Below are 21,412 nucleotides of genomic sequence, written 5' to 3' on the forward strand. Positions count from 1 at the left end.
ATAATAATAATAATACATCACAATTGTGCGTTTACACATGTGGTGGTCAGGGCCACTGTTTGCAGTGATGAACGTGATGCGGACTATGCATAAACAAGGCTGCGCTCACACGTGTGAGCATGTATGTATATCTGTCAAGGTAACCACTTACTGCAAAACACTTCCAACAAATGTTACATTGATAAGGTTTATCTACTGAGTGTGTATGAATAGGATACTAGGTCGCATCATGGAGTGACAGACTTGCTGCAGACGTCGCAGAAATAAAGCAACTCTCGGGTTTTTTGTACATATGTCTATATCAAAGAGGCTCTTTGTCGAGAGGGATACTCAAATTCGCCGCACGAGAAGGGTTTCTCCTACGCGTTGTTTCGCATGTGACTCCTAAGTGAACGACTCTGAGTGAAAAATTATTTTTGCGGATTCTGCGTGAAAAAGTCTCTTCTGCGTGCGTTTGCATGTGTCCCACCACATTGCTTCTTCTGTGAAAAGAATTTTCGCACACTCTGCACGACTAAGGCTTCTCTCTCGAATGTAAACGAAAATGTGTCACTAAGTGGTTCTTTTTAGAGAGAGACTTTTCACACTCGTGTCATGATTTAATGCCTCTCTCCCCCATATGCAAACGCATGTGACTGTCGAGAGAACATCTCTTTGTGAAATGCTTGCAGCAAATGCTACAATAATAAAGTTTCTCTCCCGTGTGTGTTCGAATGTGTGAGGTGAGGCGACTTTTCCTAGCGAAAGACTTTTCACACACATTGCATATAAAAGGCTTCTCTCCCGAGTGTTGTCGCAAGTGATTGTCGAGAGTACTCTTCTGAGTGAAACACTTGCAGCAAATGCTACAAGAATACGGTTTATCCCCCGTATGCGTACGAATATGTCTAACTAAGCTACTCATATCCGAGAAAGACTTTTCACACACGTTGCATGAAAAAGGCTTCTCTCCCGTGTGTGTTCGCAAGTGACTGTCGAGAATACTCTTCTGAGTGAAACACTTGCGGCAAATGCTACAAGAATACGGTTTATCCCCCGTGTGCGTACGAATATGTCTAACTAAGTCGCTCTTACCCGCGAAAGACTTCTCACACTCGTTGCATGAAAAAGGCTTCTCTCCCGTGTGTGTTCGCGTGTGACTCTTGAGAGTACTCTTCCGAGTGAAAGACTTCTTGCAGATTCTGCATGAGTGGGGTTTCTCTCCCGTGTGCGTACGAATATGTCTAACTAAGTCGCTCTTATACGAGAAAGACTTTTCACACTCGTAGCAAGAATACGGTTTATCGCCCGTATGCGCACGAATATGTCTAACTAAGTTGCTATTTTTCGAGAAACACTTTCCACACTCGTTGCAAGAAAACAGTTTCTCTCCTGTGTGCCTACGTACATGTCTAACTAAACTACTCTTATCCGAGAAAGACTTTTCACACACGTCGCAAGAAAATGGTTTCTCTCCCGTGTGCGTGCGCACATGTCTAACTAACTTACTCTTAATCGAAAAAGACTTTTCACACACGTTGCATGAAAAAGGCCTTTCTCCTGTGTGGGTACGTACGTGTGCGTAGAGAATGTTTTTCCTAGAGAAGTACTTGCCGCAGACCTTACACATAAAAGGCTTCTCTACTGCGTGTGTTCGCGAGTGAATGTCGAGATGACCTCTATGAGTAAAATACTTGCAGCAAGTGCTACAAGAATACGATTTTTCTCCTGCGTGTGTATGTTTGTGTACGGTGAGGTCCCTTTTATGAGTGAAGGACTCAGTGCACTCGCTGCATGAATATGGTCTCTCTCCCTTTCTCGAACCCACGTGATTGCGTAGATTTCTAATGCTAGATGACTTTGAAGATAAACTTTGTGTAGTTGATTTCTCTCCTAGAGTGAAACTTGTCAATCGTCTTATATTTTTCTCATCCCCTTTTCCTCCACTGGCTTCCTTGATGAGCACATTTTCTTTTGGCATGGGCTCTAGTCTTTTCCTCTCCTGCTCACTTAAAGCCTTTGAGGCGGTAGGCTCGCAAGAACTGCTGTGTCCGCTTGATGGAAGTGCTTCCAGAGACACATCTACGATTGATGATTCTGCTGCAGCATCAAAATTATGAGCAACAGAATGAATTGTCATGTGTCTAATTAGCTCATTTTTCATTTCGAACACATCACTGCAGTAGAAGCAATGATATGAATCTTCGTTTGAACTGTAACTGTTCCCTGGATTTTTGATCAAGCAAGTATCTATCTCCTCATTGCCTCCCATGATGGTATCACAATCACTTCTGTTGTTTCCCCTAATTCTGATAAACCTAAGGCTCTGCGAGGTATTTGGTGCGTCACAACCACTTTTCTCCCCTACAACAGCCATTGCGGCTCCAACTCTGCTGCTTTTAAGTGATTCAATGTCTTTGGTATTACATTGTCTGTCATCAGGAATTAAGCAACTTGATATCTCATCAGTTTCAGAAGCACCACATTTTTCCAAGTCTCTGTCTATCAGATTTTTCTCTATCTCTTCATGGGATGTTCCAGCCTTGGAATCAATTTGTGTCACCACAGCTGTGGGACCAATGCATTCATCAATTGAATGATTCCTTATATTTCCTTCTGCAAGCCGGTATGAAGTTGACGTTGTTTGCTCGGGCATTTCTTCGGCAGCCGGGACCCCTGGAAGAAAATTTTAAATAGCAACTAACACCGTCAAACATGAAATTTAAGACTACAACAACTTCTATTTAAAATCCATTGAATGGATGGAAAAATTAAAAACCGGTGGTACTATTGCTGCCCAAGTTGGACTTAAACTTGGAGACTCGATATAAATGAATGGAGGGGAAAAGAACGCAGCATAAAAATGACGAGGGCAACAAGGGTGTAGTAGAACAAAAAAGACGAAATCATGGGTTAAAATGATACGTATACAAATAATCAAGCACACACATACGCATCACACATATGACTTCCAATTACAGGAAAAGAATAAAATTAGACCCCTTTCAGAATTGGTCCTTTAAAAAGGAAAAATATTTTCTTTTCAATCGAATATTTAATGATTGGTGAGTATTTTCTAAATTAAAAAGATTCCTAACAATGGTAATCACAATCAATTTTGTGGTACTACAGATGAGTATCTAGAAAAATTATTTTGAAATTTTCCTGGATTAGTTTTCATAGAGGTAATTAAAAATTTAAATATAAAAGCAATGAAGAAAGAGCCAAAAGAAACTCCCTTGAGTGAAATATACCCAACTGTCATGAGATAAGCTATGGTTTGGAGCGGCACTGGGGGCATATATTCCAAATATTGCACGCAAGCCTGAGCTCTTATTTGTGTTGGGATAGTAGCATTTCCACTCTTTTTCATTATATGCAGTTTAATCATTTCCCAGGCTTTCTTCTGCAGAAAACCACTCCTAAAAACTTGAGAAGATATTTAATGAACCTTTAAAATGCCAAGGGCAATGGAAGCAGAAATTTTCAATAATTAATAAAAAACAATGACCGAAGGCTGCCATCTTGTATTACGTCCTGCAGTGTAGTTTTTGCACAGAATTGGACGTCCACTACATCAACGTCAATTTTAGTTGTTGTAAGATGTAAGCATATCAGATTTATTTTGGCTATCCCTTTCAGCATCAATGGCATAATCATGACGTATTTTAGAAAGAATAAGGACTAGTTTATTATTTTGGGTCAGTATGACATCGTCAATTCTTCTGGGAACTAAAGAGAGATAAATTCCCTGCTCTGCTTTTGCAAGGGAAAATTTCTCTCCGAATTCCTCTTATTTCTTTTTTTTTGCACCAACGTATGTAGGCCTTTTTCTTTCAGCAATTATTTTGGCTAAGGGAAAAATAGATTTTCCTCCCTGTTGTTCATTGTATACATTGATGAACTCTGCTCCCACATAAGCAGTATAACACGTTTATTTACTGACGACCCTGTCATCTATCGCGAAATTAGTGATCATTCAGACTATGAAATTCTATCATTGTACTGAAACAACGTTCTTTTGTGGAGGCAAGATAGGGGACTCAAACTTAATCTTAGCAAATGCATGACGGTACATTTCTTGCTCAATTCGTACAGCTATAACCATGTTTATGCAGTCAATGTTATTAACATATAGGCAACATACGAAGTGAAGTACGTGGGAGTTACGATAACCTTGAGCCTATTGTAGGGAACACACATAAGAAATACTTGTGGCATAGCCCGGAAGAAATTGAGATTTGTCAAGCGTATTGTGGGAAGATTTTCAGATGAGAAAGTAAAAGAAAGGTGCTATTTTGCACTCGTCCGACCGCATCTAGATAATGCAACAAACGTATGGGATCCGGCAAAGAAAGACTTAATCAGCGAACTGAAAAAAAACCAAGGAAGGCTGTGTGGTTCGTCAAAAACTGCTACCTTTGTACAGAAAGCATTACTCAGATGTTATGTGAATTGGACTGGGAGCCACTGGAGACTCAAAGGCCACACGCTAGGCTTAGATTTCTTGAACAGTTGAGAATGGATTTCTTTAGAAGCGACACGGAGGACAAAATATTAGAGCCCCACTATATTTCCAGGTCCGATAGAAACGATAAATTAAAAGAGTTGTTTTGCGGAACGGGTAGATATGAGAATTCATTTTTCCCCCGAGCAGTAAAGGATTTTAATAAACGCTAGTCCTAATTCCCATAGAGCATCTCCTTTTTATGTAAGAACAGCGGAAGTCCTAACACCCCCTACCACACGCCTTTCAGGGTATTATGCAGATTGAATGTAGAATTATTTGATTGTTATCAAGAATTCGGCTGTCTCTTAGCCATACTGATTTCATTTCTGGAGCATACCTCTAAATTTAATATTACGTCAACCATATTTTCTCCTCCAAGGAAGCTTCATGCCTAGTTGTCAGTAAAACCTAACAAAGCACCACTGCTAATCCCAAGGACAAAAGGGTGAATAGGAATGCATTCATTTCAAAGATTTTCGCTAATTTTCCCACGAATTGAAAATGGTCCAAAAGCAAAGCTAATTTTTGCCCTCATTTGACCAAGTTCCATATTTACATTTTCAATGAACCCTGAAATTTACTTTTCATACACAATTCTCAAACAAAATGCTCCATTCTGGCTTTTTGGGTATATAATTTTGAGGATTCGCACCGCTTTTCACCGGCATTTCTGGAAAAAAGGTGTGTGGTACTACGAGTAAATTTTTTTCTTTCAATAAACTAGTCTCCAAGCTTCGTTGAAGCAAGGCAGCATTCTTTTTATTCACTTAATATGACTCTTTAACTGTCATAAATGCCAAATAGAGAAAATAAAGAAAAATTCTTAGCCATTGCTCATTTACATACCCAAAAATTTCAGTGAAACAAAAATATTTTGTTAGGGAAGACCATTAAAAACGATTCAAATGACTACAAAAAAGGTAAGTAAATATACAAATTCTCCCCTATCCAATTACCACTTAAAACTAAGACAACAGTAAATATGGATGGATGACTAATTCAGGTTCTTCATCCTTCAGAATCAGTCACAATAAGGCCGATTTCAGAAGACATCACTTTCCACATTCCTACATTCTCCGCATGGAACAAGGAAATCCAGAGTTTTCTCATCTGAAAGTGGTCTGAGTTTCACGACCAGTTGACGCTGTTGATGCTGCAATGCCTGGCCAGTTAGAAATGGGCGCAGTGGAGAACACCGCATGATTTGACTGGTATGAAGGCATCGGTAGGGACATTAGATTATATTAAAGCACAGCACCTGTGCTTTACTGTCCTGAAAGTCTGAAAGTGACCTAAGCCTTACTGGAATGCAACTATTTGAGGCCCTTTAAGCACTCATCCATTGCTTCCATTGTGGACTTATGGGACACTGTCAAATTTTCAATAATTGCTCTAGTCACACTAAAAGTTGGCTAAATAATAGCATTTACTTGTATATCCTCCACATTAACATCAATCCCTCCATGTAGAGAGTTATTTGCAACCCGTGAGAGTACTCACCAAATGCAGACTCATGGGCAGTAGCTGAACTCTCAAATGGGTCCCCATCCTCACTGAAAGTAGGCTGGAAGTAATCATCAAGATATTAATCATGCGCAAAAAGAGATTCAGGACTTTTTTTGAAAGGATTGATTTAAACATTTTTATGCACCACATTATTACAAAATTTGGAATTCCACACAAATGTTTTCCTTAAGCCGATGTCCCACGGTCAAATTTGCATCAAAATATTTGCATCAAAATGTTTGTCCAAATATTTTGATGCAAATATTTTGATACAACTGGACTGGGGGTGTCCCACGATGCATCTCATTTTGATCAAAAACAAACGAAAGATGATATTTATGTAAACAATTAGGAAACTTGTGGAGGTGGAGGATTCTTTCTTTTTTAGCAGGCGAAATTGTCTGAATTGGCCTCTTGAACATTAAAGATGCGAAAAAAGAAAACAGAAGGAATGCTGAACTTGGCCTTGGCTGGAAAGGGGGTATAAAAGCGTTGGAATAAGCATGCTAAATATGTTGGAGAAGGAGTTGGTCGCCGATGTTACCATTTATTATCGATAATATAATTGATGACAAGTAAGGATATTTTCATGTCCCTTATCAGCAAGGTTGAGGGCAGAATAAAACGCCAGGATACAAACGTGAGGCAGTTTATTCCCGCGAGGAAAATGTTATTAATAAATGATGGACATTGTGGTTGAGGAGATGTTATGAATAGTGCTGTAAGCGTGCATTTGAATCACATTTTTCTCTCCTAATCTAGCAGTTTCTAAAATAAGGTTCTTATCCTATAATCATAGTAATAGAAAATGGGCAGCTGTAGTGTTCCACAGGTACAATCGTCAGTTCATATTAGTCATTTCTCCAGCTGCTCGCTCGCATTGTATGCCTTCCACAAAGCGTAAAATTCGGCCTCGATACCTTAAGTAAATCTTTTAATATTTCCAAAACATCCCTCCTGGTAATGCGATTCTAAATATCGCTTCCTTTCTATTAAAGATCAACTAATTATTACGGATTTCCTAGTTGAGAGCTTCCATCGCCTATCACTAAGACAAATTTTTGCTCATATTTACCTTTAGGGCCACACCAGGCGATGAAATAGACAATCACGAATGTATACATATATTTGAAATAATGTTTTGTGAATTCACTTCGTAGTATGGTGATATTATAAATTTAAAACTAAACCTTTTAGTATTCAATACAATACTAATTAAAAAACTCAACCGGTTTCGATCTTTTCAGGTGTTTATCTAGAGGTTTACGATTACGATAACGACCTGAAAAGGTGGATACTGTGTGGAATACAACAAAGTTTATTTTTTTGTCCATAATATACATAATTATTAATTAAAATACCCATGCAGACGATAAATAAGTTTAACCTATTTGGCCTGTGTGTCAGCGCTTGCCAATGCTTTTTTGTCAAAGGCCCTGTGATTGGTTGGTTTCATCCAATTGGATGAAAAATTAGAACCTGTCCTATCCATTTGTACAAATCGGTGATTTGTACAAACGATAGGACCAAAAGCCAGTTGGACAAAATTTTGACCGTGGGACAGGGTGCGCGTCAGTTGCATCAAATTTTGATGCAAATATTTTGACGCAAATTTGACCGTGGGACATCGGCTTTACAAAATAAAAATATTTGCAACACTTCAGGGAATAATATATTATTCCATTTTTTTCAACAAGTAAACAGTCTTTGATTTATGTTCCGCCTGCATTGTGATATTATCTTCATTAGATAGCTCTGTAATGGATGCAATTTAGTTCATGCGATACCATATAATAATTAAGGTTTCTTTGGCAATGAATAAATTGAAATTACATAATGGAAACTAGGCATCTGAATGAAAAAATGGGATAAAATCTGACACTGCATTGCAGAAAAAGATTTCCACATAGAAAACTACGAGGGGCGTTTTTAAAGTAACTACCATTTTGACATAAAAAAAGTAAATTTTTTTCAAAAATTATTTATTCACTTGAAAGGCCATACTTTACTTTTCTACATAATTTCCATTACTATTGAGGCATTTATCGTATCTTGGGACCAGCTTTTGTATGCCATTGTTAAACACGCTTGCCGCCTGATTAGACAATCACTGCTTCATGGTCATTTTCACTTCATCATCATCGCAATGGTGCTGATCCGCCAGATGTTTCTTCAAGTACATAAACAAATGTTTGCTCGGCACTAGAACGGGACTGTATGGAGGGAGGTTTAATTGTTCCCAGCCAAAAGAAGTGATAAAGTCTTGAGTTTGATTGGCTCTGTGAGGACGGGCATTATCATGGAGCAAAACGACACATGAACTCAGCATGCCACGCCTTTTGTTTTGAACAGTGCAGTGCATTTTTTGTACAGTCGCACAGTCCGCTGCTGCATTGATTGCGTCGCTGCAAGTCAAAAAATCGACTAGCAACACACCCTTAATGGCAGGACTGCGCCATTCTGATGATGACGAAATGAAAACGACCGTGAAGCAGTGGTTGTCTAATCAGGCGGCAAGCTTCTTTGACGATGGCATACAAAAGCTGGTCCCAAGATACGATAAATGCCTCAATAATAATGGGAATTATGTAGAAATGTGGAGTAAAGTATGGCCTTACAAGTGAATAAATTAATTTAGAAAAAAAAAATTTACTTGTAGTTTTTTTTATGACAAAACGGTACTTACTTTAAAAACACCCCTCGTAAATTTTTCAGTGAAAATTATGGAGATAATGATGAACAGCTGACATTTGTAAAATGAAAAGTAGAAACAAATGTTGAAAAGTGCTACATGTAAACATCAAACCTAGGACATTAACACCGGGCTACCGCTCCTACTTGAAGGGAGACCATTGCTATGGGATTATATTAGGTATATAAATGTTGAACTGCATTCCACTTTTAAAAGCATTGGTTATATAACCTAATATGGGAGGAGATTTGTGGACAACTCCCAATGAACTACAACAATACAGAGTTTGGTTGAAATGTGAGACCTGATTTTCTTTATGAGCAATGAATTATCAGTCCTGGGATTTCATATTGTTAAATAAACGTCTTCATGAGGCATGATTTATTGGTCACAGGATAGTTTATAGTAAAATAAATATCATATTGATATTTGCTTCATCGGTACCAAGATTTAACATAGAAAAAATACAAGGCAAGGAAACTACAACAATTAAATACAAAATAAAGAGGAAAATATGACTTACTTTCAGATAAGAATATGTGATTGTTCCAGTTATAAATAACTTTGAATCAAATAGGTTACACTGCCTGTAAATACTTGTGCCTCAGCCTAAATAAGATGAAAGGAATTTGAAGAAGGGTCACTATTCTTCCAATAAACATGTACCTCTGGGAATCCACACTCTTGCATTGCAGGAGTACCGCTCTTTGTTACTCACCACAGGGAAAAAAGTTGAGCTTGATCACTTGTAAAGCTAGAGCTTTAGATCGTTTGCACCTCACCCCCTTGCAATGAAGGCAAGCAAGTGGGCCACTTGTTGAGGTACCAATAAAAGTAGCATAAACATGCCAAACACTGTTTGCTCGTGACCAATACATGCCAACATCCTTTTGTGTGCTATTAAACGCCAACCATGTGCAGGTTAATAACAAGCATCTATGTGAGGCATTTGACGCCAAAATAATGGGTAGCTTCTGACAATCACAGGTAATTTATGTCATCATGTGAAAAAGAGCAAACAAATGAAACACTATGGGCCACCAAGGAGCCCCACGTCCCCACTGGAGGGCTAATAAGGTTTAGTTTATCCATCCCAGGATTTTATAAGGCAAGAAGACTACAATACAAATGTACAACATGAAAAAAACACTTTTTTAAAATAAGAAAACTTATTCGAGTAATTAGTAACTTTCAATCAAATGGGTTACCTTTAAAGCTGTGTAAAAATCAAAATTTCATCACATTTTTCTTGACTAACATTTCTGCCCACTATCTCCTCCAACAATTAATCAAATTCCATAGCAATAATTCCATATATACCTGGGCATTCTCCTCAGGAGATGGTTCCTCCTTTGCCCCGACCAGCGTCCAGTCCAGGTCTGCCACCATGGCTCCCCTGCCCTGAGCTTCCACCTTTTCGCCTTGGGAAGCAGTTAAGGTATTGGGCTGCAACATAATCCCCAATCATCATCATTAACGATTGAGATACAGAAACATAGAAATGCTTTTCAGAATTATCACACAAATAAAATTAAAGTTAGTTTCAAATGGATATAGTCTTCATACTACCCTGCAAGCTGCCTCAAGGTAATTAATGTTAGGAATTTATAACATTTATACTTATTTTGTTAAAATTATCACTTTACTTTATTCCTATTACTTCCTATTTTCATCGCAAAATCCCTCCAAAAGCCACATGATGATCCTCAGTGCAATCATTTCTGGAGATGCAGAACTCCAGATAAAATCTTATTTGTCACTGTAACTTATTTTACGAAAGAACTTTGCGTGAGAATCCAGAGCTCATAGGTAATAACATACATTCATGGAAATAGGGGCAAAAATGGAGGATAAATTTAGTGTATATTTTGGTTTATAATTCAGTTTAGAGACATCAAACATTTTGAATAATAAATTAAACTTACTCAGACAAGATGTAACAGAAGGCCATTCTGAGTTAACAAAAAAGAGAAATCTGTAGATAAACTCCTTATAGAACAAAGCTTACATAGGTTCAATGTGAAAATATGAAGGTTCATTTACTCTGCATGGACAACTGATAAGTAGGGATGGGAAAATTTTGCCATCATGAATTTTGCGGATTTAGACACAAAGTGTCCTGGTAAAGGTAAGACATTACAAACTAACTCAAAGTAACTGAGGATAAGACTTTTGAACTCAGGAAATGTCACAAATTGTGTCCCAAAATACGAATCTTTATTTTTTTGGAGAAAATTTTGAAACTATAATTTCAAGCACAGGAACAAGCATTACATTACACAGAATGATTTCAATTCGATTAATATTAACACAAGTGCGAGTATTCCTTAGGTATGTGGACGAGTGCAGTTCCTAAGAGGATAACTAATGTTACGATACAATCCCGGGAGGATGGCATCGTGTGTTTTCGATTTGCTACAATACTAGGCAATATATGGCAATCTCACATCCTTACTCTGAGGGAATAACCATATATTTGCTCTCTGAATTGAACAATAGAAGAGCAATATATGCAATTTTTTTTATCAACATCACGAATGGAATATTACATTAGTAGAGGAATCTGAAGTATGCCACTAGAACTGTTGTCACTCCGTGAGCATTAAAATCAGATTTCAGCGGTAAATCCCAAGTAGAACTGTCCCCTAGCCCGGCGCTAGCTTGATGAATGCACCCATGGACTGCACCAGCCTGAATACCTGCTGTTTCGATTTCTACCTCTAAGCTATGTCTGTCAAATAACTGTTTATCCAGTGTCCATTGTTAAGTATTGCTGCTGGTGTGTCAGACATTCTAGTTATTTTGACGAGTTATTGTAGAGCCGACTAAAAAATTAAGAAAAGGGACAGGTATTTTCAGTATCAAAAGGATGGATTTTATTGTATCGATAAAAGTATGGTTATGTTCAAATTCTGCAATTGTCAGGTAGCTTGGGAAAGGAAAGACTCGATTGAAAAACATTGGAAATCTTCGAAGCATCTAACTGCTGCAAAATTTGGTAAGTATGGATATTCTTTAAAGTTAAAAACATCAATCTCTATCTGCATCAACTGCTGCCATGAAAAAAACCAAATTTATCATCATTTTGGAAAGTGGGTAGTATGAAACTTTCTCAAAGCTGACATTCTTCTCTACCAATTGGAAAATGAGCACATGAAGTCATTTTTGAACGACAGGAACAGAAGGATCAACAACTTTCCTATTTCCACATCGTGATTTATTGAGACCGACCATGGTTTCACTGCAGCGTAAAATTATCAAGGTCACTGTGACGAAACCATGGTCGGTCTCTATTAATTACCATGTGGAAATAGCAAAGTTGTTGATCCTTTTATTCCTGCGATTATGGATTTCCACAAAGTTACACCCGCTACTGTTTATTATTTTTGAATGAATTCGTTGATGGCAAGTATACCATTACAGCAGCCTTTTGTAAATTCAGTCAAGGCATTCTAATCCTTTCCATAGTAATAGGAAAACTAACATTTTATTTACCACTTTGAATAATTTTACCTCGCTACAGGTGCTGGAGAAATTTCATGCATTCGTCAACTAAGGGACAAATATATTCCTGATCTAAAATACAATGAAAGGCCAACATGATGACTCAACTGAAGGACAAGTAGGTGATAGTTTTTTGCAATAAAATAATGGACAAGAGAGAAGAAAATGTTTTTGTGATCTAGCTAAAAATTGTTGAACTTCTTGATACTGCATTGGACATTGTAGTTGGTGACGTGTGTACTTTGGAAACAGCTAATTCAAAAACATGCTCAAGAACAATTTTAGACACACTGAAGAAGTATAAAATACCACTCGATAATGTAACATCATTAGTGTCCGACTCTGCTCGCTACATGACAAAATGTTTTCATGCAATGGAGGATTTGTTGTCAGACAATGTTCTGATAATTCAGTCCTGGGCCCATGAACTTAATTTAGTACTGTATACTCTTGGGAAACATCTGCATATTTTGCATCAAGCAGTATCCAAAGTGAAGATGGCACTCCTAAACACATGAAAAAGGAAGCACCTTTATAGATAACATATTTGAATACAGCCTACCCTTAAAAGCAAGTGCCACTATTTCCTCAGCCATTCTTAACCAGGTGGAGCTCATGGTGTGAATCTGTGGCATATCTTGCAACACATGCAAAAGGCCATTGTAGGGTTTAGGCACAGTGAGGACATGACACGTGACAACGATGGGTTGATTTTCTCCATAGTATTTCAGAAGAAGACTAGGAATCAATCCAAATACAGGCTATGTTCATCACAGAACATGGCAAACACATTGTTGAAATGATCACATTTCTGGAGGGACACTCACAGCCAGCTGTACCTATTCTAGATGGGCAGCTAAGGGAAATTCAGCAAGCACTTGAACTCATTGTATGAGGGAGTTATGGGAGCAATTTTATTAAACTGCTAGAGGATTGTGGAAGGGCAGTCAGTAGGGGTAAAGTGAGTGCAGTCCTGTCCAGTGCAGCTTCCCATGCTGTAACCAAGCTACTGGAGTTTCAGGCTATTGATCCCCCTAAACAGTTTTGTAAGAATATCAATGTATTTGACCCAGCTGATATAGCACAAATGATTATCACTGAAGAACTTGAGCAGAAAATTAAGATAATAAGTTTGTGTTCCAAACTGGATGATATTGGTGTAATGCGATGTTACAAAGAACTGAAATCTTTTTTGAAGAATCCTGTAAGTGGAAAGCTAAAGGTAGACATTACAGCAGTGTTGCTAGGGATGTCACAAACATTTCTAACATTTAGTGAAGCTGTGATGAAATCGATTCGGATTTCTTGTGTAAATGTCGACTGTGATTGGCTCTTTTCTACATACACAAGAGTGTTGGATGATAAGCATCATCATTTAGCTCAAGAGAATCTAGAACTTTTCATTTGAGTATACTTTGAAGGTTGAAACAAACAAAATCTAGTAGATCATGTAGTGTAAGTATGCAAAATGTTGAGTGGCATTGACTCTCAGTTATCTTGGTGGCTTGATTTGACTCTGCAGTGTTACCTATGTTATTCTAGATCCAGTGGAATTTGTAAAAGAAGTAATCTAGACTGAAATTGACATATTAGAAAGAATTAATGCTAACTAACCACACAAAACAGCATGCAATTTTTATACATATCACATTCCCCATTTCACTACAGACAGGTATTACAGCTTACTTTGCAACTTAGATCAACTATCCCGGTTCCGCCACTGAGGTGATTGTCTGCAGTCATAACACAGCTACAAGGGAAGTGTCACATAACCGAGATATATTTGGTTAAACTATGGTACTGACCCTTTTCTAGGTTTTGAAATAAAAACTAATTTAAGCATGTATTTAAACTTGCAGTTTTTGAGAAAACACCGAAACGTCTATTTGAAACAACCTGATTTCCAATTTCAAAGTACTGCTTATCTCCCTCTGAAACCACCAAAAATTCCTATCCCTACTCATAAGTGGTTTTCTTGAGGTATTTTTACATCCAGGGACTAAATAAATATTTGCAATGCAATTTAAGTAGAACATCATTAGTTTTCATGGAAATAACTGAACCATTTGCAACTTATTTTCTCAAAAAGCATAAGACAATGCTTCCAAACACGTGAAGTTGTTTCAGGTGGAAAAGGAATACATCCGTGATAAAATATAAAAAATAATGATAACATCACCACTTTCAAGTATAATTACACCACTTACTATGGCTTCAATAATATGCAATTTTAATGTTTCATAACCTTACAGACAGACTGATATGCTAAGCTACATAAAGCAGAGTGACCAGTTCATTGATAAGCCACAGGAAGTCCAGCTACCAGTGATGGATGAAGCAAGAAAGAAATAGACATTGGAATAGTAAAGGCACAGGGAGCATTCTACAAAACAGAATGTCCTACTCAAAGCTGAGAATACAAATACAGAGGTAAGGAAACAATGCATCAGATTCTAAGTATGGAACATATTTATAACTAGTGGCTTCAAAATTTACAGCTGCAGAACAGTAAGAGATAATTGTGAGTTTAAACTTCCACTCAATATTTCTTTGATGATCTCCATTTTCAAAGCAATTGACCTCTTTCAATTTACCTGTATTAATTTCTCTTCTAGGTTATGGTTTTTATTGATAACTTCTTGATTTTTCTACATGCATTCCTACTTTTGGCCATTGTTCTCTTGGTTTTCCCTCTGTATGGCTCCATCAAAATCACCTACTGCAGCACTGTATTCCTGTGACACAGAGGGCCTACGACTGCTGGGAGGGAATGATGCCATTGTGTTTGAGACTAAAGCAGGCCCTTTATGTGTGGATAATATTCATATGCAACTCGGCTACAACTCCATTTCTCCCGCGTGAATACCGATGACCTGTAGGGCTTTAGCATAGACCCTCTACCTGGAAGTCAATCGCCTGATAACCTATGATGGCAAAAATTACGTCTCATACCGTATCGCTTAAAAAAAAACTCATTTACACTAGCTTTACGCATAATTAATGATTTAAATTAACTATTGTCATTCTGTTAAGGCGAGGAGATAAATAACTTTGGTAGGCTGACTATCTAGACCCAATGCCAAGTAATGCTATTGGACATTACACAGCAATGGATTTCGATAAATATATAAACAAAGATGATTTGAGGCAAGCAATACCATTAAAATATGCAAAATGATAGCACTTTTGTATGTACTGAGCGCAAGTTCACGTGTTATCATTAGAGCGATAAAGTTTTTTGATTAACTACACTGCATTATGATGTTTCCTCGAGTAACAAATCTGCACTATATCAAAATTGAGCTATACAAGGCATGAGTGTATGACCATCTAAACCAAAAATTTCCTATGGCAGTGGCAAAATATCAATGGCAATACCAGTAGAACATTACAAATTCATTTTCCTTGTATTTTTTGGACACATCGCACACAAAAAATTGAAAGAAAACGGTGGCGTTGGGAAAAAGCACATCCTGTGCAACCTGCATCACATGTCTATCCCACTGTACAGTTGACAGGAAGGAAAAAAAAACGAAAGCCACACAGGGGGATGATTTTGAGTTTTACATGGTCAGCGTTGAAAGTGTTAACATAACTTATCTTTTGGCAATCGACTTGCATCACCGATGCCCAACTCTCAATTCGAAAATGATAAAGAAGGTCTAACATATCCCTCATCCCCACAGTAAATTCCTCTTCATTTTCATCACAAAATCCAAATCTTCAACAATCAGATTCCTGTGAACATCAATCTCTCATAAGGAATGCGAGTTATGTCGTGGAATCTAGCTAGCAGCTACATCATGATGTCACGATCAATGTGTTTCAGTGCACCTAATTATATAAAACTCAGTTTAACTCTCAATTCAAAACATCCCCCCTTCCGCTCCATACTAAACTGAAATGAAACTGTGTTTGTACGATCACATAACAAGTGACTGCTTAGTGCCGAGATGACAGAGAGCTTACTTGCTCAGTGAGCAAAGTTGAGCTGTCAGTTTGGCAAAATCCAAAAAATCTGTTATTTACATATAATTTAAATGATTAAAACATGAAAGCTCTTCCATAGTTGTTCATGACTGAACAGGCAAGGCAAAATGCAGTACGTTTCAGATGAGAAGCAATTATAAATTATGCAGAAAGGTATGACATTGTGCTGTAGAAAAATTAAATTACACTTGGCAAAAGTACACTCACCAGGTCATCAGTGGCCAATGGGTCTACGGCATCACTTGTTATTGCAGCTGGATCTGACATGAGCGGCACAGGAGAGTTCCCTTCACTCAGAGGGTCTTCACTCTCATCTTTCACATGAAACTAGAAGAGAATAATGGGCGTCACTAAATAAAGGAAGAACAAAAATTTCCTTATTCGATAATGAAAACTCCTCGTTTAAGTGAGACCACTCCAGCTGGCCAAAATAATCATGAGTTTCTTACTACTCACAGATCAAACTCCAGCATATAAACGCTCAACTAGTGAGGGGAAAGCTACACCACCAACATCACGTGGTTAGAATGAGAGTATTGGCCACTTACAGTAAGGGAACAACAGTGGGAATGATACATCGAGGTTCCACTGCACATTGAATTGTCTTCATCATTTCTTCACCTAGGCTTACAAAAAGGATCCACAATAGTTTATGCTGGTTCCTCCGTTGAAATAATGGAGGATGATGGCTTGAACGAATAGAGGGCAATCATGAGACACAGCCTTGTAATAGCCACCACTAATGGCTTAAACAGAGATTTGACAAGGCTTTACAAAAGTATAGTCCACAGGATAAGAAAAATTTCTGTCAACAGATCATCAATGCTGTACAACTGCTATTGACTTGCATGAAAAAACATTTGTGTGGTTCCACTTCCTGCCTCATGTGTCACTACTAGAAAGAACAACATCTGAAGGTTGCATTATTGCAGTGACTTCCCACAAAAATTCTTAAATTTATAACAGACACACCCCCTAATGGTTTGAACAGAGATTTGACAAGGTTATACAAAAGTATAGTCCACAGAATAAGAAAAATTTCTGTCAACAGATCATCAATGCTGTACAACTGCTATTGACTTGCATGAAAAAACATTTGTGTGGTTCCACTTCCTGCCTCATGTGTCACTACTAGAAAGAACAACATCTGAAGGTTGCATTATGCCAGTGACTTCCCACAAAAATTCTTAAATTTATAACAGACACACCCTCGAGAAATTTGTAAAACTGAAGGTGATTAGACTCAGTTTTCACTGTGAATGAGAATATAACTTACCAACTTATCGTCCCTGGGCAATAAGCAGTCTGGCACAGGAATGTATACTTCAGTCATTTGGGCTGAGCATGCAAACTCTGAAGTGTTTTCAATGGCATCGTGAATGCAGTCTTTAGTCTCCACACAAGGCACTGACTCCTCATCATCTGCCCCTCCTTCTTCAAAACTCTGCAGAAAAAGTAACGGATAAACCTTTATCTCTTTAAAAACACAAATATGGAATACTCTAAGCATTGAAAAGAAGAATGTTACACATATTGCCTCTGCTATTATATAAAAAATAGCCTGGTCTCTGTATGCCTGTTAATCAAATACTGAAAAACTTCAGCGCAAACTGAAAAAAATTTGACAAAAAGATCCCTGATATTCCAAGTTCACACAGTGCCTTTTCAAAATATCTTGGGGACCATGGAAGCTTACCCTTTCACAGCAAAATACATGATGGAGAATGGAAATTATTTAGATGTATCATTTTTCCATTTTTTCAAATCATGAGAAATCAAATGAGAGACTGAAGATTAATTTTTTGCAATTAACAAAATGAATAAATCAAGTTCCTTATTTTTGCACTCCATTGGCTTCTGCAATTGTCACTTTTGTAGTAGTAGCTGTTAACAGGCCAAATTCACTATTTACTCTTTTCTCAACAGTAGAATCATGGAAAAAAACATGTGGAGCATGCTTTTAATGCATTTGTTATGTTCTCTTACCTCTTGTTAATACTCAAATAAACTCCAGAAGAGAATAAAGGGTGTAATATTTATGCAGAAAGAAAACAGACCTCAAAATCATCCTCTGTTCCATAACTTTTTTATGAAATGGTTTTTTTAAATTACCCTGTTGTTATTATCCTTAAAACATGCAAAACCAATCACACAGCAATTATGTATTATGCTCGAAACAAAGTTTCTACTGCCTTTCAATAGATGGCTATAGCACTGATTGTTGGTCAATTTTGAACTACCAGAATAATCATGACTCAAGCTTAGACATTAGGTTAACAAACTGCTCAACAACCATGATGAATACGTCACGATATTAGATACTTAGTGTTGAGAGAAGAGCGCCATAAAGTTAACTGAGATGCTGCTATAACAGAAACACTGTTACACAATTGGTATCATTGCTTCAAAGACAATCATTTCAATGATGACAACTGTCTATGTGAAGAAAGGCCAAAAACCTCCAGAGAAAATCAACTGGAGGCATTTCTCAATGAAGATCAATGCCATACTCAAGAAGAGACTGCTTTGTATTTGGAGCTGCCCACCAAGCCATTTCCAAGGGATTGCATGCATTGGGAATTTAGTGTCAAGCAAGGAAATTGTGTTTCCAACGATTCAACAGTAATTCCACAGCATGAAATGCTCAACCTCACATTACAAGCCTAGAACATTGTACTTTAAAACCAAGCTGGAAACAGTGCAAAGGCTGAATGCACCCACCAAATTCCCCAGATATTGAAACATCTGATTATTATTTGTTGCATTCAATAGTACATGGTCTGGCAGATCAGCAGTTGCACTCATATGAATACATTTAAAAATGGCTTCATTCATGCATAACCTCAAAAGATGAACACTTAAACCATTCCCGTGTTCAAGCTCTGCCACAATGATGGGGAAAAACTCAAGCTAACAATGGACAACATCCTTCCTTTTACACCTCACCCATAAGATATTCTAATAGCTACATTTTTATCATAGGGTGGGCAGAGCCTTATTAATTAACCACAATTATAAATTATCAATCACATCGTTCATTAAAATACAAAATAAATACCCATCACGAAGTAAATCTTTAACTCTACAGTTAGGTGAAAAAGTTTATCACCACAGTTACCTGCATAAACTCAAAGGTAATCCACAAAAATTAGCAAAAAACATTAATTACTCCTTATGAACTAGGAAACTATTTCTGTCAACACACTCCAAACTCATTGAGCAAAATTGATCCACAAATTAAAACAGCATCCCATTCCAAATATCACGCAATTAATACACGAAACGTTATCAAAACAAATACAAAAAAAGGTTTCAAGAAAAGACCTCAAAATACATTGTAAGAATTAAGCTACTCTGAGGATGATTTATAGCCTTTATTTACATCGATAGCCCCAAAAAAATAAGAATGCAATAACCTTGCCAGGCATGCATATCATAAAAAGGATTATAACAGGTTTTTCCTTCATATAGAATCGTTTAAAGTTGCATGGGAATTCCACTGGGTCAGGTTCTCCAACTCTATCTTACAATCAGCCGAAGTTTCGATGTATGAGTTGTCCATCAACATCAGGGCACCTGGGCAACTCGTCGAAATAGAAATGTCGGCCATGGTGGAGTAGGAGAATCTGAGAATTCTTGAGTAAGCTTCTGCATGTCACATTCTTTGCAAAGATTTTGAAGACCATTATGAAGGATGAAGATCTCAGTACCTTAAAAGTGTATTTCCTAACACAGGTAACCTTTGAACGTATTTATGCTAAGGTCATACTTAAACTTGCTTACCATAAAATTTGTAGAAAACTTTCAAATTTTACAAGGCATTTTTAGAAAGAAAAAAGTTTATCTAATTGATTGTGTAAAAACCTGTTTTTATAAGTACAAATGCAAATAATTTTAATTAAGGCATTAACAGAAATGGTTCTAGTCAAATATGCTGTAATTTAAATAATCAAAGTTGATGCAAATATAAAAATTATATTCCAATATTGGAAAATAGTTAATAAAAACAAACTTAACAAATACAGAAAAGATTTACCACATCCAAGTTCCTAATTTGCTTTCCATTTTTACATTTTTGATGAAAATGTTTTCTGTGTTAATTTTTCCGCACATAAATTAATTTCTAATACTTTGCCAGTCTTACCTTCATTGTAACCACCATCTATTCATACAAGATGACCTGAAAATAAACAATCAATTTCCGAAACATCGCAGAGATATTTTTAGTTATACATAACCATAGCCTCATGAGGTCATAGTTAAAGGTAAGGAAGAGACTCGGAGCTAAAGAAAGATAATAAGTTTACGTGCACATGTGACTTTATTTGACAACGCATTGACAAACCAATTTATGGGTCTCTGACACTTCAATCTTTAGCAGCAATTCGTCAGGGATTTTTTGTTCACTTTAACATGCTCCGATTACCTAATCATATACTTAAAAAGGTAGCGTGGTATAGCACAGTGGGTAGATTGCCTTTTTGAGTTGATAAATATTGAATTTGAATGCTTTACTTTCCTAGTAGTTTAGCACACACTTAATTTTACCAGAAGACAAAATGTCTTCAATCGTCGCAACTGTAACACCAACTGCAACATTAATAGGACCTTGCCTAGGATTGACGGGTGGGGAAAAACCATTTACGAGAAATTGGACTTGTTACACTTTTCCGTAAACCGTTTCGCAAAATGCATCTTTATTGATTCCTACTGCTGTCGACATAAGCCAAAGAGTTTCACCTTTAACTCTGTAATACTTAAACTACACCAGTCTTCAAATAAGAAATTACGATAAGTACTCACCTTGAAGCAACTTGTCGGCAAACTTTTTCTCAGAATGGCGTTTGATTCTAAACAAATCTTTTTGAAAACACTGAATTCCGTAAGTTTCTTCAAACACAGTGGACACATGGTAGTGGGCAGTCCATCTCCCACAGCAACCTGAGATGTTAATAAACAAGTTACACATCAATAGAGTTTGGGATTAAAACATAAAATGGAGTAAGCACCATAGTAAAGAAAATCGATAAAATTTAATGTGCTACTTACTTGTAAACCAACTAAATCATGTAGGGCATCCTTCACAGTTATTTTGCATCCTACATTCGAAGTGAATATGCTGTAATAACAATCATGTTTCTCCCTACAAAGTCTGCAAAGGTCTATTTCTGGATTCCCATCTGAAGATTCAGTGAAAATCCCGATGGTGCGACTCATGTTGTCGATTCAAA

General features: G+C 37.2%; 1 protein-coding gene and 1 long non-coding RNA gene across 2 annotated transcripts; both read right to left on the minus strand.

The window, feature by feature from the left end:
• Positions 1 to 295: 295 nt before the first annotated feature.
• On the minus strand, positions 296 to 6,051 carry LOC124172427 (zinc finger protein 260-like). The gene is made up of 2 exons (XM_046551866.1): positions 5,990 to 6,051; positions 296 to 2,655 (listed from the first exon to the last, which is right to left on the minus strand). Exon 2 carries the CDS (start codon positions 2,633 to 2,635, stop codon positions 593 to 595), a length of 2,043 nt encoding a protein of 680 aa, XP_046407822.1. The 5' UTR covers positions 2,636 to 2,655; positions 5,990 to 6,051; the 3' UTR covers positions 296 to 592.
• A 4,042-nt stretch (positions 6,052 to 10,093) lies between these two features.
• On the minus strand, positions 10,094 to 21,078 carry LOC124172325. The gene is made up of 4 exons (XR_006868126.1): positions 20,985 to 21,078; positions 17,458 to 17,625; positions 16,389 to 16,508; positions 10,094 to 10,133 (listed from the first exon to the last, which is right to left on the minus strand). It is a non-coding gene; the product is annotated as an uncharacterized LOC124172325 (long non-coding RNA).
• Positions 21,079 to 21,412: the final 334 nt, after the last annotated feature.

This window comes from Ischnura elegans (assembly GCF_921293095.1).
Source record: "Ischnura elegans chromosome 13 unlocalized genomic scaffold, ioIscEleg1.1 SUPER_13_unloc_1, whole genome shotgun sequence".
In the NCBI taxonomy this organism is placed as follows: Eukaryota; Metazoa; Arthropoda; class Insecta; order Odonata; family Coenagrionidae; genus Ischnura; species Ischnura elegans.